A 14,904-nucleotide genomic window follows, 5' to 3' on the forward strand; every position below is an offset into this window, starting at 1 on the left:
TATGCCAATGCTTGTTCTTTTTAATTAAGGCACCTTAAATAATCATTTATGTATTCACAGGTATCTATGAACCGAACTTTAGTTAGAGGTAGACACAGGTCACCCTAACAACAAGGCAATTCTTAGTGCAACATTGCCTCACCAGGAGCTTGTTTGCTCGTCCTGAAGAATGCCGTGGACTCAGTAGGGCTCAAGGGAGGAACATGTCAGCGACGGTAACAAAGGTGATGGGGGGATAGTTCCTCTTATCCCCATATTCTCAATTTTTAATACCAAGTGGTATGTCCAATGAATAAATGAAATCTAGGATGCCAATTTGGTTTTAAATTCACTCTTCACATGGGCCCACTCTAACTAAGAAGTGCCTCCCTGTCTTCAGGTGTAGGCCCGCTCTTCATCAAACCGGGTTTTTGGCGAGCGAGGGCTGGCCTATGATGAAGCATGACACCTGGTAGTGTGTGAGGACAACCCGTTAAATTTTATTGTATGCCCAGCCCTCCTATTAAGTTGTGCTAAGAGGTACACGGTGATGTAACATAACTGAATATAATTCTTGGGTGGCTAAACTTTTGTGTGCACAGTAGGTTGGAGGCCAGCTCACCATGGAGACCCACATGGCATCCAGTTCCCTTCCCTGGATAGCTCTGGAGGCGTGTTGACGTATCCTGAAAATCTGCCATGAATTCGCCTTTAAGTGCCTAAATTTAACACATTTGGCTTAGAGCAATATACCCCCCCTACCTCCACTCCTGACTCACACTATATGTAAGTGAGCTATGAGCATGGATGGACCAGTACGGGAACTCCAGACTCATCAATGCCTCAAAGTGACTGGAGATGCTGCTTCTACTTCAGACTTGCTTCACATGTGGTTCATCTACCCCAGCCCTAAAGGAAGGCTAGGCCTGTTTGCCTATGATCACTTACTTTTCAGGTAAGAAACACCAAGTTTGTGCCCTGACCAGTTAAATACTGCCCTCTGCATTCTGTCATGGATTTCCAAAGCCATAAAGGTCCAGATCTTTAGAATGCTACTACACAAGGATGTCCAATGTAGGTCCAGAAGGACCAGAATTATTCCAGAATTTCAGAATATTCACAGACAATATCCATTTTAGCACATCCTCATTCCTCACTCCCCATCCTGCTTCTCATCCCTACTTCTCATCCATTATCCTCACTTCTCATCCCTACTTCTCCTCCATCACCCCTATTTCTCATCCACTATCTCCACTTCTCATTCCCCATCCCTTCTCCTCATCCCTACTTCTCACCCACCATACATTCTCTGTATGTCTTATCCCTACTTCTTATGCATCATCCATCATTTACCTTCTCATCCAACATCCCTACTTCTCAGGCACCATCCCTACTCTGCATTCCTACTACTCATTCATCATCCCTACTTGTGAGGCATTGTCCCTGCTCCAGCGGAAAAGGGCAGATTTACATATTCCCCCTATGTCACAGACTCGTCACCACACTAACTCATTCATACATTGGTGGGGCCCATAACACCAACACTCATACGTCTCACTCGAATCTGTGCACAGGAGAAAAAGAAGCGCTGGACATGTGGGGGTACCTTGTTATCTATCGGAAATAATTCCTTTACATTATACACATTATATACATTAGCACCTATAGAATCCTAACTTTGACATCAAGGCACTCCACCACTTGGTCGATGGACCACTTAGTTGGACTGGTTGATGGTGATTTAGAACCAGCTAAAACACAATTAAAGCTTCGGAAACATTCAATTAATCATCAATACCTTATTAAAGAATCACAAACTCATTCTTATTAATCCAAATGTTAGTTTATCTAATTTAATTTACTCTGCATTAGCATATTCGGAGTTACAGTTCAAATAGTGCGTTTATTTAAGTGACATCAAATCTTTAGATCCTTAGCATAAAATCTCGCATTGCATTATATTTATCAAATTTCGAACATTGGTGACCTTCCGAACGCACAGAGTATTATTCCAGTCTCTGCGACAATCTCCAGGAGAAACTTTCAAACCCACGGCAAGAATCAAAACCCTTCAGATGGAATTGTTCTCTTTGAATTCAAAGAAAACCCAGATGAACCAGGAAATCTCCTTCAGTTCAACGCAGTCCCAACACCAAAGACGATCATCCCAACGAACGAACCTCCCTATGCCAGATCATGGACATTTTATACCTTTTTTCTCCTTACTTTTAGGTCAATGTGCAACAATTTAGGGGTAGAAAGTGTTCTGATTGGCTAAACCAATTTCAATTTGCAAGTCTCCCAAATGTTCCCAGGTTTGCCTGTTTCCCATGAGACCGGGAATGACATTTCTCAATTGTATTCTTTTTGGTAATTCGCAGGCAAAAGTACTGAAGTAACAACATGCAAGCCTTCTTGTACAGGTCCTTCATTATCCCCTCAATCATTCGCACCATTCTTTGATTTGGCAGTCCTCCATGTTCCTATCCTTGACAAGGAACACTTGGGTTCATGTTTGAGGTCGCTTGGAGATCTCCAGAGCCATCCGATTCTGCGCAGTAGACATCGCGCTCACATGACAGTGGCATCTTCAGAACTCCATCTTAAGTACTGCGGCCTAGTAGGCCCGAATGCCAACTTAAGCAAAACAAAAATAACAGTAGTTAAAATATAGAAGTGAAGATTCTAATGTTTAAACCCACACTAATCCCAATATATATTAGTATTTTCCTAGCTTGTAGCAACATTTAAAGCAATAATACTCACCATTCTTCTCTGCTGAAAGCACAAACCATCACAAAAGCAACATAAATCACGCAATTCTCTATTTCACCTCATTCTACAGTTAGTTTGCGTACCGCAGTTAATCATTTAATTGTTTGCCGTGCAATTAGCATTTTTGTCCCACGTGAATCTCATGTTTATCAAGGTGCAGAGGTTGATTCGTCATGCCATTTCACACTAGTTAGTACGAGTTAATGTTTAATATGGTTATGTCATTAATTTCACGCAAATTAGAGGAGGTATACAAAATTTTGTTTTACCTGCTCCATCATCCCTACTACTAATCCCTACTTCCCATCCACCTTCCTTACTTCTCAGGCATCATCCCTACTACTAATCACCACTTCTCATCCATCATCCCTACTTTTAAGGCATCATCCCTACTACTCATCCCTACTTCTCAACTCTACTTCTCATCCATCATCCCTACTGTAAGGCATCATCCCTATTACTCATCCCTACTTCTCATCCATCATCCTTACTTCTTAGGCATCATCTATACTTCTCTTTCATCATCCCTACTTCTCATCACTTCTTCTCATCCCTACTACCCATCCATTATCCATACTTCTCAGGCATCATCCATACTACTCAACTCTACTTCTCATCTGTCATCCCTACTTCTCAGGCATCATCCCTACTACTCATCACTACTACTCAACCCTACTGCTCATCCCTCATCACCACATATCATTCCTCTGCCATACCAGCACACATTAAATGTCACACTACTTAGTTCGCAACAGCCAATTGGAGTTAAGCCAGTAACTTACATTCTACTGGTCTAGGCACTAAAAAACAGCTGCCTCGTCTGCATGTGCTGGTTGAGGACCGGGGAGAGGAAATACAACTCTGTTTGCTTCCAGTGATTCCAAGACTGTACATCATTTAATTTCAGTAAGTCATTTTCTGTTTACGCAGGCCTCTGTGGAAAGCTCTGATGTTTTGGGGAAGACAAGTGGTGTCCTGGTCTCGGGCCATCAACGCTCGTAGACATTGTTATACGGTTCATTTGATTTTTTGAGTGCAATCTTCATATTCAAACCCTTGTCCCACTTGAAAACCCCCCAGAAAACATACTTAGTGTGGACTATTGAAAAGCATTTACTGTTTTACAAATACATGTTTTACAAGTAAACATCTATTCTAGCATGCACTAAGCAGGTTTGGGCTCTGACCTTCCAGAAATACCAATCAATCGCAAAACAGCTTAGGCAAATGTTGTTTCATAAAACTGACAATAAACAGAAATATACAAATACTCTTGCAGGCATGTACGCGTATGTGTGTAGTGTAGTTGAGCAAAACAAGTGCAGACCTGAAAACAAAGTGCTAATAAATTTAAAACCAAAATAGAACTCTAAAGTATTCAGTATTAAAACCTAAATGTTCAGACGGTAAAACACCATACATATCAGAAGTCATATGAGGATAATAACAGTGTATTTCACATCTTTTTCCTCAAGTGACGTCCATATACTGAATGGAAAACTGATCTAGCGCTTTCCAAGGCTCCATCTGAACCTCATGCATTACTCTGTATTAATAGCACAAATGGGGGTTCAACAGCCTCTGAGAGCTTCCAAGCCCAAGATGGCCTCGTCCCAGTGTGTGCGCAGCAGTGGCGGACATCTTGGAATGGATACCTGTTTTTGTCCAATGAGTCCAATGTCCTCAGGAAAATCTAAAAAAATATAGGTAAAAATAAACACTACCTTCAACTATAGGAAGAACTAGAATTACACCATTAAATTCAAGCATTGTACATGAAATATATAATATTAATTAAGAAATTATTGGTTAACACTTTTGCCCAATAATAAAGTATTTATTTGAGCTAGATTGACTAATTAATATAGAAATGTCACTTTTTGCCAGTTATTTCTCCCTTTCAGTTCAGAGTATTATAATCGGCTCCGTTCTAAGATGGCGGCCGCCTTGTCCCGGTCACTCAGCCGTTCCTCGCGCATGGCGTCTCGGTTGGCGGAAGTGAATGGCACAGCAAGGACTGTGGAGGTCTGTCTTGAAGTGTGCATCCACGGGGGCTGTTAGGGCAACGTGCTTCTGGTTTACAAGGCCGGCCGGTGCTCTACGTCTCTTCCCGGTGTCGAGGGGTTCGTGGTACCGTGCACAGAACGTGCCTCCCCGGTAGTGGCTGGCAGATGTGGCCCCTGGCGCTGTTCAGACTTTGCTTCGGGGGCAGAAAGGGCCCAGACCTGCCCAGGTCAGTGTAATGTGTGCTATAATAAACAGCCCAGCGTTAGTGCGTCACCTGGAATACCAATCCCTCCAAGATGCATCTGCAGAGGGTTAGGGTTTATCGTTTCATATTGTCAGCCCAGTTGTATTCTGGGACTTGTAGTCTTGATTGAGCCATGACAGGACGTCACCATGACTGCAAATACCAATATTGAAAGAAAAAAACGTGCCCCTGACGCGTTATTCAACTCATGGAATAGGTACTATTGAGAGCTCTGCATTAGATCCAGAAATGTAAGCATGTGAGGGCAAGGTTACCTCTAAGATTTGGAAGATTGTTTATTTGCATTTTCAAGAAGAGTGGCTATGTAAGAGCTTGTTCTAAAAACTGATAGGAAAATGCCGTCAGATTTATTTTCAGAATAGTGGACCACCACTTGGTAAGTATTGTATCTTTCAGAACAGTATTCTAATGTCAAGGGCAGTAAATAAAAAAATTGGACAATCCGTGAAATACGTTATTTTTCGTTTAGGTGATATCAACTTCAAAAAACAGACACATGAAGAAATCACATAAAAAGAATCTGAGAGTTGACTAAATTATTTCTAAATATCTTTTCTTCAGACAAGGATAGCAACCTCATCGGCTTACCACCCAATGACAGAATCTATCCCTCGACCATCTGGATGGTAGCAAAGCTGCACCCTGCGAAAGATGTCTTCCTGGGGTGGGTTGGGTGTCCTTTCCACGGGTAGGACTCCTCGAGCCATGGGAATGTCTCCCTGTGTGTTTGAGTGTGCTCCTCTGTGGCACCGACTAGTTCCACTTTCAAGCTACAGCCATTTTTCAGAGCATTCAAATCTCCCAGGTATTGTGTGAGTAGCTCGTTCAGTGCAGGTTCGGTTTGCATTCTGTGATTTGTATTCCTGATTTTATTACTATATAAATTGGCTGCAAGTCCTAAGATACAAAGCAAAAAACCTAGCCAGGATTGTTTACTCAGCATGGACTTGGGGCTGTAACTTCCATTGAATTGAAGATTAAATATCTGAATCTTGAGGGTGATCTTTCAGTAGTATCTCATCTACAGGGTATTTAAGAAAGACCACTTTGAGTCTTTAAAAGGTGTCCTTGTGCCAAAGAGGCCTCCCGGCAGGAGACTATGGGGTTCTCCCTGGGGCTTGAGACTTTCTGGACCCTAGGTGTCTCCCTGGGTTTCAGTACCATTACTAGGCCTAAAGTTGTTTTGCTATTGTATTGTTCGTCCTGTAACATGACTGGCCACCTCATGCTAACGATATCTCCTTGTATCTCTCTCTGGGGCGAGTGTCTCTCAAGGTGGAGAGAGGAGTCTCTTATCCTGCCTGAGGAGGGGGTGTCTCTGTCCTAGGAGACATGCTTCTCTGGGCACTCAAGTTTCCTAGTCTTGCATTTACTGAGTTTCTCAAGCATGGATTTATGAAACTTGATAGCTCTGGGCTTGGTGTGAGTGGAAGTGGGCGACCTTGTAACTAGGCATTTTTACTGAAGAAGTCTATCCTTCCATTGGCGGCAGTCGTTGATTAGCTTGCATAAAAGCAGAAATATTTGAAGCGGCAAAGCCTTCATGCGCATTCGACCCACCTCTTAATGTTTGCAGACTTTGGTATATTTGCATTGCCAGGGAGTGAGCGCATGAAATGTGTTTGCTTTCTATCTCATACTGTTTGTTCCTCCGTCCTTTAGCCACAGTGTGATAAATTTATTTTTTTCTTTCATTAGTCTTTTCAAAATGCATGAAGTAGGGCATGAATATATGATAAAATGTCACATAACCTCACCATGTAACAAAACCTTTTGTGTCATTTATTTTGTTTTTATCAAATATAAACGTAGATCAAATCATAAAAAAAAACCATTAACGTTGTCAATTTTATGGCAAATTTAGTTCCTGTAGGCTTACATAGCTTTCCTGCTGTGCTCATGTAAACCGTTACAAAATATTTTATTTATCCAAGACAAGGGACCCTTGTCTGGCTGTGTTGTAGGAATCAAGGTGCACCCCAGAGGCCTTTTTGGGGAGCATCTGTTCCTATACATTGTGAATGTTTTTTTAAGTTCAAGAAAAGGTTTATTGAAAAGATTATTATGATCATAAAAACAATACTTCATATATGCAGTTATTTGTTAATACATAAATACATTGTGAATGTTACCTAGCAGTTCTGACTGGTCTTTTCCTTGTTTGGGTGGCCGGGCCCATGACGATTTATATATTTTTGGTTTGCGCCTGTCGGGGCACAGTAGGTCAGACAGAGTGCCACCAGAGTCTGGAATTAATTCCAGCCTTTAAAGCATCACTTTTTGTACTCCTGTGTAGCCCCATGACTCCTAAGATTAGAGTTGGTACTCTAGATTTTTGTAGCAGTTTAAATCCACTTGATCCTTGTTAGATATTGGTTTCTTGGCATGCCCCATTATCCAAGACCCTGTCCTGGCTTTACCCTTTCTTCCCTCCTGCCTTTACCTAGCTGTTCTGTCTTTTTGATGATTCATGGACTTATCTTGTCAGGCAATAATCACTCTTGTTTATGATATTCTGTACCTGCAGTATGCTGATTGTTTGTCGCTTTGTTTTTATGTTTCGTTATTAACCCATCTTCAGGTTTCTGCGCCGACCCTTCTGCCTGGATTCTTTGAGGAACACAATTTTTGCCTTGTCTTCTGGACATGGGAAATGTGGCGTTGCTGTGATCAGAACAAGCGGCCCAGCCAGTAGGACAGCTTTACTGGGGCTGACAAGAGAAAAGAAGCTGCCCCGGCCTAGATCTGCCACTCTGAGCCTCCTCTCGCACCCCAGCTCGGCAGAGCCCTTGGACAGGGGACTCGTGCTCTGGTTCCCAGGTAAGAGGCAACTCTCAACTAGGCCTGGGCGGAGTTCTGCTAGGCAGGACTCTGCAAAGTGCTGAAAAACCTCTGCTGCGCTCCACGGAGTTGTGCAAGTGGTGGAGTAAGGCAAGTCACACTGCTTGAGCTGATTTTTAGCGCCAGGAGTTTGTCCTGTGCTGTAAAATCAGCTCGAACAGCACCATGCACAGAACAAGAGGGCGCTGCTTCTTTCTGCCGCTCGAGGAGATGTTCTACTCGAGTGTCAGCTTCCTGAACGCGAGCGGTATGTTACTCAACATGTGAGGTAGCGACCTGCCGCTACCACCCGCATTGAGAAATCTTTCCAGGAGGTGGTCTAGCGTATGATTTCCCTTGGTCCCACTCACCACCTTAACGTTTGTGAACCATGTGAGAGGAAAAACTCTGTGGAGTTTATCGGAACTCCGCGTTCTATACAGTGCGAGGAGTGGGCAAAACTCTGCAAACTCTTCGAGCGGAGCAGAATTTTACGCCCAGGCCTACTCTCGACTAGAAGAAATGTAAAGTCATCTCAGATTCACCATGTAATGCTTTGCCAAACTGACTTTCAATTGCATTTTACAGCCTTCGTTTTTATAGTAGATTCTGAGTAGAACAGGGACACAATGACTTAACGTGCTTTCTCACAATAGCTCATAGAAGGATATTTGCCTTTGCAAATACCACCGTCGAACATCTGTTAGACTGCTCGCTCTGTATCTACCAAAAATAAACAAGGGCATTTATCATTCTGTGTCGGTACTAGTTGGTCTGATGCCCACACACCACCAACCAACATATGTTAGACAGCTTGCAGTATGTCTGCTTAGATCAATATTAGCTTGTGAGCACAGCTGTTACCTGAGCCTACTTCTCCTGCCTTGGGTAGCTCTCCTCACTCTCCACCTTGAGCTATATTTAAGGAGGGGCGTTGAAAATGGATCCCACTGGCTAGAGTACTCAGACTGACACGCACTTAGAAAAAGTCCTGCTACCATAAATGTATCCAAGCTTCACTCTACATGCGCTCGACATACACGCAATATGTAGGCTCAAGGTTCATGTCTCACATAACAGTGGAACTTTATATGTGAAGGGTCCACGGGTCACTCTTTTACTGATCAAGGATGAAAAGGTCTGTTCAGACTACATATCATGAAGGACGGTGCTCTGCCACTGCAGCTTTACGTAATAAACCCTGAACAAGGAAAGTAGTTCAATATAAGAGCATGCTCGGTGCATCCCTCCAGGTCACAGGACGGAGCAGGCCCAGGGCCTGATACATATGCCTCTCTAATTAGCAATGTATGTGTCTCTATGAGAAAAAACACACATTTTGAGAGCAAAACATAGCACTTATGAGGTATGGTGTTACGTGTGCATTATATGCAGTAAGCGGCCAATTTCAGGGATTTTACGATGTTTGTATCCACTGAATCATAACAAACCAGCAAGTGTGTGTTTTTAAGTGAATTTTTATTTTTATGATTCTGTGGCTCTCCCCACCTTGTACGCATCCGGCTCTGGGCACAGCCTTTGGAACTTTCGTGTCTCAACAAACAAGATCAACCCACAATCCTTTATTTGCTATTCTTTGGAAATGTAGCTTTTTTGAATTACGTATACTGTGTTTTTGCATCATCTGTGGTGGTGGCATTGTCGTCTGTTAAATGTGTGCCCAGATTTACAGTTTTAATTTGTCCGCCTCATCTGTCCCGCACAACACATGGCCTCCTACCTCATTATTTTTTTTAAGGGATATTGAACCCCTTGCAGTCTAAAATTGCAACATGAACATGTGTTAGGATAGGGAATCTTTTTAAGGATATGTAACAAATAAAAGGAGCAGTCTGTGAAAAGCCGGAGTTGTGTACTAGAATTGAAACTTTCTCTGCACTTCGAATTATATTGAGATCTGATTGATTTATATGTAAATCGCCTACATTTCTGCACAGAATGTAAGTGCTGCCCACAAAGATTTGCACACTTAAAACTTTCACACAAGTGCAGATTTTTACACAGTGCAGCAGTTGTGCTTAAAAATTCAACCGCTTTGAAATGGCGCCAATCCCACTTGAGTTTAAAGTACTTAAGTACTTGCTCATGTTCAAAAAGTGTCTCTCTTGCTCTCTACATGTATGTGTGTATATATATATATATATATATATATATATATATATATATCCTGATTACCGTGTTGCGAATCTTGGCAATCCTCCGGATAGCGACAAAACAGGGTACACGGACCTTGGTAAAGTGCAAATTAAAATGTATTGCCAAAAGCAACAGCCATAACGTTTCGGCTCCTCCGAGCCTTGCTCACATGATATATATATTCCATCAAATGCCCTGCAGCTTCAGGAAGGCACTCAGCTACAAGTTGGCCATCCGGTCTTCATTTCCGACTCTCCTTGGCACCCACAAGTTAATTTTGCTGCCTGGCGAGTTTCGATGCCAAAGGCATCTTAATCATAGGCTTTGCTTCACAAAATTCAACAGCCAGGCTCTCTTTTATTTTCATGGCCACATGCTCGGTTTTAAGAAATGTAGACATGTAGCGTGCTTGCTTTACTTATGTAGACATTTTATCCAAGAAAGAGCAGGTGAATTTCTCCCAGAAGAATGCTGCACCATTTTGAAATTTTGAAAAACTTGTACAGTTTGATATCTGAAATCTTGGCTGTGCTCTGATAATATTTTATGTTGCACAAAGCAGAACAGTAGTTCTCTTTATCCTTCCACTGTTCAATGTGTAGGATCTGTAGGGTGTTACTTGAAACTTTTTACTCTGGCAGGTTTGTCAAACGTCGGTCCATGGCGATGAAGTTGATTCCATATAAAGGTACATAATGAAAGAATGAAAAATGTATTCAGCGCAACGATTACACAGAGTTGGCTTGGCGCTAACAGGCAGTGGAACTTAATATTTCTGGACAAAGAGCCAGGTTTTCAACGATTTCCAAAGACTTAAAGATAAACAGTTGTTTTACGTTGAGGAGGAAGCCGGTTGCAATGAAGTGCCGTGGACCTAAAAAAGCATCTACCGCCCCAAGAGGAGCTTTGAAAAGATGGCACCTCCAAATAGGTAGCGTAGCTGGAATGCACAGTCCTGCCGGCCGTATATCACCTCACATTCTTCGTAAAGTAAGAAGGGCCCTGCCCTTCAAGGGTCTTATAAGCCGTGCACAGAACCTTAAAAATAACACGTTACTTCACCGGCTACCGCTATGGTTTTTATTATGGCCTATTTTGCTGATTGAAATTAAGTTTTGAGACAGCAGCATTTTGAAGAGTTTGCAGTTTTTTAAAAGAACCTTTAGACAAATCTTAATAGAGACTATTTCAATAAACCAGTCTCGCCAGAACAAGAGCTATGACCACTGTTTTTAGAAGACCGAAAGGTAACATTAAAAAAAAAAATATATCACTCTAATGTCATGAATAAAGAATGGTGTAATCCTGTCATGTGCTCCTGATATTTTAATGCATTGACCCCAAGATGTTTAAGCTTAGAGACAGGTGTTATTAGTGGACCCAGGTCGGGTGGTCACCATACTGGGGTCCAGAAAGACAGGTTATTCCCAAACAGGAGAACTGCAGTCTTTGAAGATTTTAACTTAAGACAATTGCAGTCCATCCATTCACTTACTGCGACCTTACAACTCCTGAATACATCTCGAGTGGGCATCATTCTTTGAAAGAGAAACCACAATTTAGATACCATCCGCATGTGATGCTAATGATAAACCAAACGATTTGATGTGTGGCCAAAGGAGTCGCATACAAATTGAACATCGAAGGACTCTACGATGAGCCCTGCAGAACTCCACAAGGCAGAGAATAGGGCTCCGAAGTAAACACACCCAGAGAGACCGCTTGTCGCCGATTACAGAGGCAAGACTGTAGAAGGGCAAGTGCTGGTCCATTTATCCCCTGACTGCGCATATGTTCAACCAAGAGCCCGTGGTTGACTGTATCACAGGCCGCGGACAGGTCTAACGAGATGAGGGCGGCACTTCCTCCTCCACCCAGTGTCACTCTAATTTCCTCGGTTGCCACAATTAACGCAGATTCTGTACTATGGCCCTGTCTAAAGCCAAACTGAGTGTCATCGGGGAGATTATTCTCATGAATGAATGCAGCGAGTTGCACTTTCCATGAATGAATGAAGCGAGTTGCACGTTCATCACCTTCTCGACCAGCTTTGCTGGGTAAGAAAGCCGAGATATTGGGTGGTGGTAGTTCGATTCCATCACATTAAGGTTGGGTTTTTTAACACTGGGAGCACTGAGGCTGATTTCCACAAAGAGGGAAAGATCCCTGTCTTAAACATCACAGAATAGATTGTTGACATGCAACAAATCAAAGTGCTAGTAATTGACAGACATTGTTTGCCCTTAAATCTGGCTTTATTCACACCTTGCACCCATAATGCCATTGCCGGATAACTCTACCCTGCTTCTCAGGCACTGCAAGGGATAGAGGGACTGAGAGGGAAGTCTTGTTCTGCAGTGACATCTAGTGGACCTTCTAATGTATGGAAAGTGAATTTGGACATATCTGGATGTTGAGTGGTGTTCTTTGGGAGCTGATCTGTAATTTCACTCACTAACTGTCCTATACATACAAGGATCTCTCATGACTGCAGAAAACATTTTAAACATGTATTTTACTGCGTTCTGCCTTCTGCAGGCTGCTGGAAGTGGGGGGATGAAGTGTGCAATATAATCTCTACTTGGCAAAGCATTTATTGATCAGTAAACCCCTGTCTGATTAAATGCCTGTAAGTTTTATCAGAAAATTGACAAGTGTTTAAAAAGCCCTGTTAAGGACTCTGCCTATAAAAATGTTTTCCTTATTGTGACCTCCACACTTTCGTTCCCACATCTAATGTTGATGCCTATGGTTTGGGGAGCAAGGCCTGGTCGCGCCAGTGCGGAGGCAGCGGAAGAGCTTATTGTGGCCCTTTTTTTCAGGTCCCAAGAGCTTCACAGGCGAGGACTGCTGCGAGTTTCACGTTCACGGAGGCCCAGCTGTGGTCAGCGGAGTCTTGGAAGCCTTGGGTGAGCCCCCTTTAGCCAATATTTGCAAAGCTTGCTTTTTGAGCACCATCACAAGATGAATACTGACTCTGAAAGCTCAAACTCTTGGCACCACAGCCATGTCTAGGCCGCATGTGGAATAGTATGTTCAAGGCATGGGAGATGTAGATCACATGCTTTGCATAAGTCTGCCATCTAGTGTTGGGTCTGGATGTTTGCACTTTGTTTTTCTTTGAAGACGTCTTTTCCGGTCACGAGGTAGGTGACTCCTCCTTTCGTTGATAGTGCGCATGGGCATCGACTCCATTGTTTGTTTTTTTCCGCCATCTGGTTCTGATGTGAATTGCTGTGCTCCGGTTCGACACCGTTTCCCAGGTTCCCCTCGGTACGCAATCCACTACCCTCGAAGGTATTGTTTCTCGATCGCCTTTCCCATTTTCCACGTATTGTATTGGTTCAAAGTCTTTGATCAGAAAATTCGTGGATGGCCGTTGGGACTAACCGTGTCGGGTCAGCTCACAGTAGATGTAACAGACTCCATTCAAATTCTGTCCCAGGTGTCGCCGTATGTATCCGCGCACTGACTTGCACGAAGTGTGCAACTTGTGCCTATCCCCAGAACACAACGAACAGGACTGCAACGTGTGCCGAATTTTTTTGGTCCAAGAAGACGCTCAGTGATCGGGCTTGACGTCACAAAATGCAACAACAAAGCAGCTCCACACTGGATATCTTCGGAGAAGTTTGCGACCCTGAAGTCTTCGACGCACAAGGAGCCGCGGAAGGGGAGGAACACATTTCCATGTCCGAAGCCGTCTCCAACATGGAAGAAGACGTTCCGCTGGGTCAGCGTACAGTGAGTACTGATACTCTCCTGCCCCAAAATATGCCGAAGTATAAGGCTCCGGGCCCTCCTCTGCTTTCGGGCCTAGCTCGGCAACGAAACACACATAGAAGCCTTCTGGCTGGGGATAGAGTCTGCCTCATTTGGGAACCGAAACCTTTGGCACAGAAATCCAAGCACATCATCTTGACCATCCCTTCGGCACTGAAACCTAAATCTTCGGCTCCGAAAGCCTCAGAGCCGAACCCTTCGGCACTGAAAATTCTGGTCCCGAAAGACAAAACCGCTCCTCCCCCATCCAAGGAGCCTCGTTTTGTTGTCCTGCCTTCTAATACAGACCAAAAACACAAAGAACTAGTGATTAATCCAAAAACTGGACATATTCGCATAAAACTGCCAGTTAAACGGAAGCCAGAGATGGAAGAAGCTTACCACATTCCACTTAAAAAGAAAAATGTTGGTACTAACGCTCCTCCTCCTCCTCAAACGCTCGCAAAAGAGCAAATTCTCAAACCACAGGAGATGCCCCTCCTCCTGATAAAGAATCCAAACTTATAGGTGCCTCCGGCAAGAGAGTAATTGCACAGGCAGCCAATCGCTGGCGTATTGCCAACACCCAGGCTCTTTTAGCACATTATGACATAGCTAATTTCTAATACATCCATTAGATGTGCTTTAGATGCAGCTGATACTGCAGCTCGCTTAGTTAACACTAGCGTTCTTTTAAGAAGACACATCCGGCTCAGAATTTCAGGTTTTAAACCTGAAGTCCAAGCTTCCATTTTAAATCTACCCTTCGATAAGGAACACCTCTTCGGACAAGTAGTAGATACTACTTTAGAAAAAATTAAGAAGGACACAGACATTACAAAATCCATGGGGGCTCTGCAGTTACCTTCCAATCGGGGCTCCTTTCGCCGCTCCTTTTACAGGGGAGGGTCAAAGAACATATCCTCGGACAATACCTCTACCTCTTACAGGGGTAACAATTAGTCACCCTCTTCTAGAGGCTACTTTAGAGGAAGATTTTGAGGCGACAACGGCAAGGGAAGAGGTAACTCAACACGTACTTCCCCGGCAGCCAACAAACCGTGACTTGCCTCCTCCACCTCCGATCATTCCACACCTATCGGAGGACGTCTTACTCAATTTCTACCCGTCTGGAATAC

The 14,904-nt window shown here is 43.3% G+C and overlaps 1 protein-coding gene across 1 annotated transcript in view; it reads left to right on the forward strand.

The window, feature by feature from the left end:
• The first annotated feature begins 4,739 nt into the window (after positions 1–4,739).
• GTPBP3 (GTP binding protein 3, mitochondrial) overlaps positions 4,740–14,904 on the forward strand; it is a 45,146-nt gene continuing 34,981 nt past the window's right edge. Inside the window, exons 1-3 of the mRNA XM_085637784.1 lie at positions 4,740–4,987; positions 7,608–7,846; positions 12,826–12,912. Of these exons, the coding sequence (XP_085493910.1) occupies positions 4,926–4,987; positions 7,608–7,846; positions 12,826–12,912 (388 nt within the window). The 5' untranslated portion in view covers positions 4,740–4,925. The remainder of the gene's footprint in view (positions 4,988–7,607; positions 7,847–12,825; positions 12,913–14,904) is intronic.

The sequence above is a fragment of the Triturus cristatus genome, chromosome 12, assembly GCF_964204655.1.
Source record: "Triturus cristatus chromosome 12, aTriCri1.1, whole genome shotgun sequence".
Classification (NCBI taxonomy): domain Eukaryota; kingdom Metazoa; phylum Chordata; class Amphibia; order Caudata; family Salamandridae; genus Triturus; species Triturus cristatus.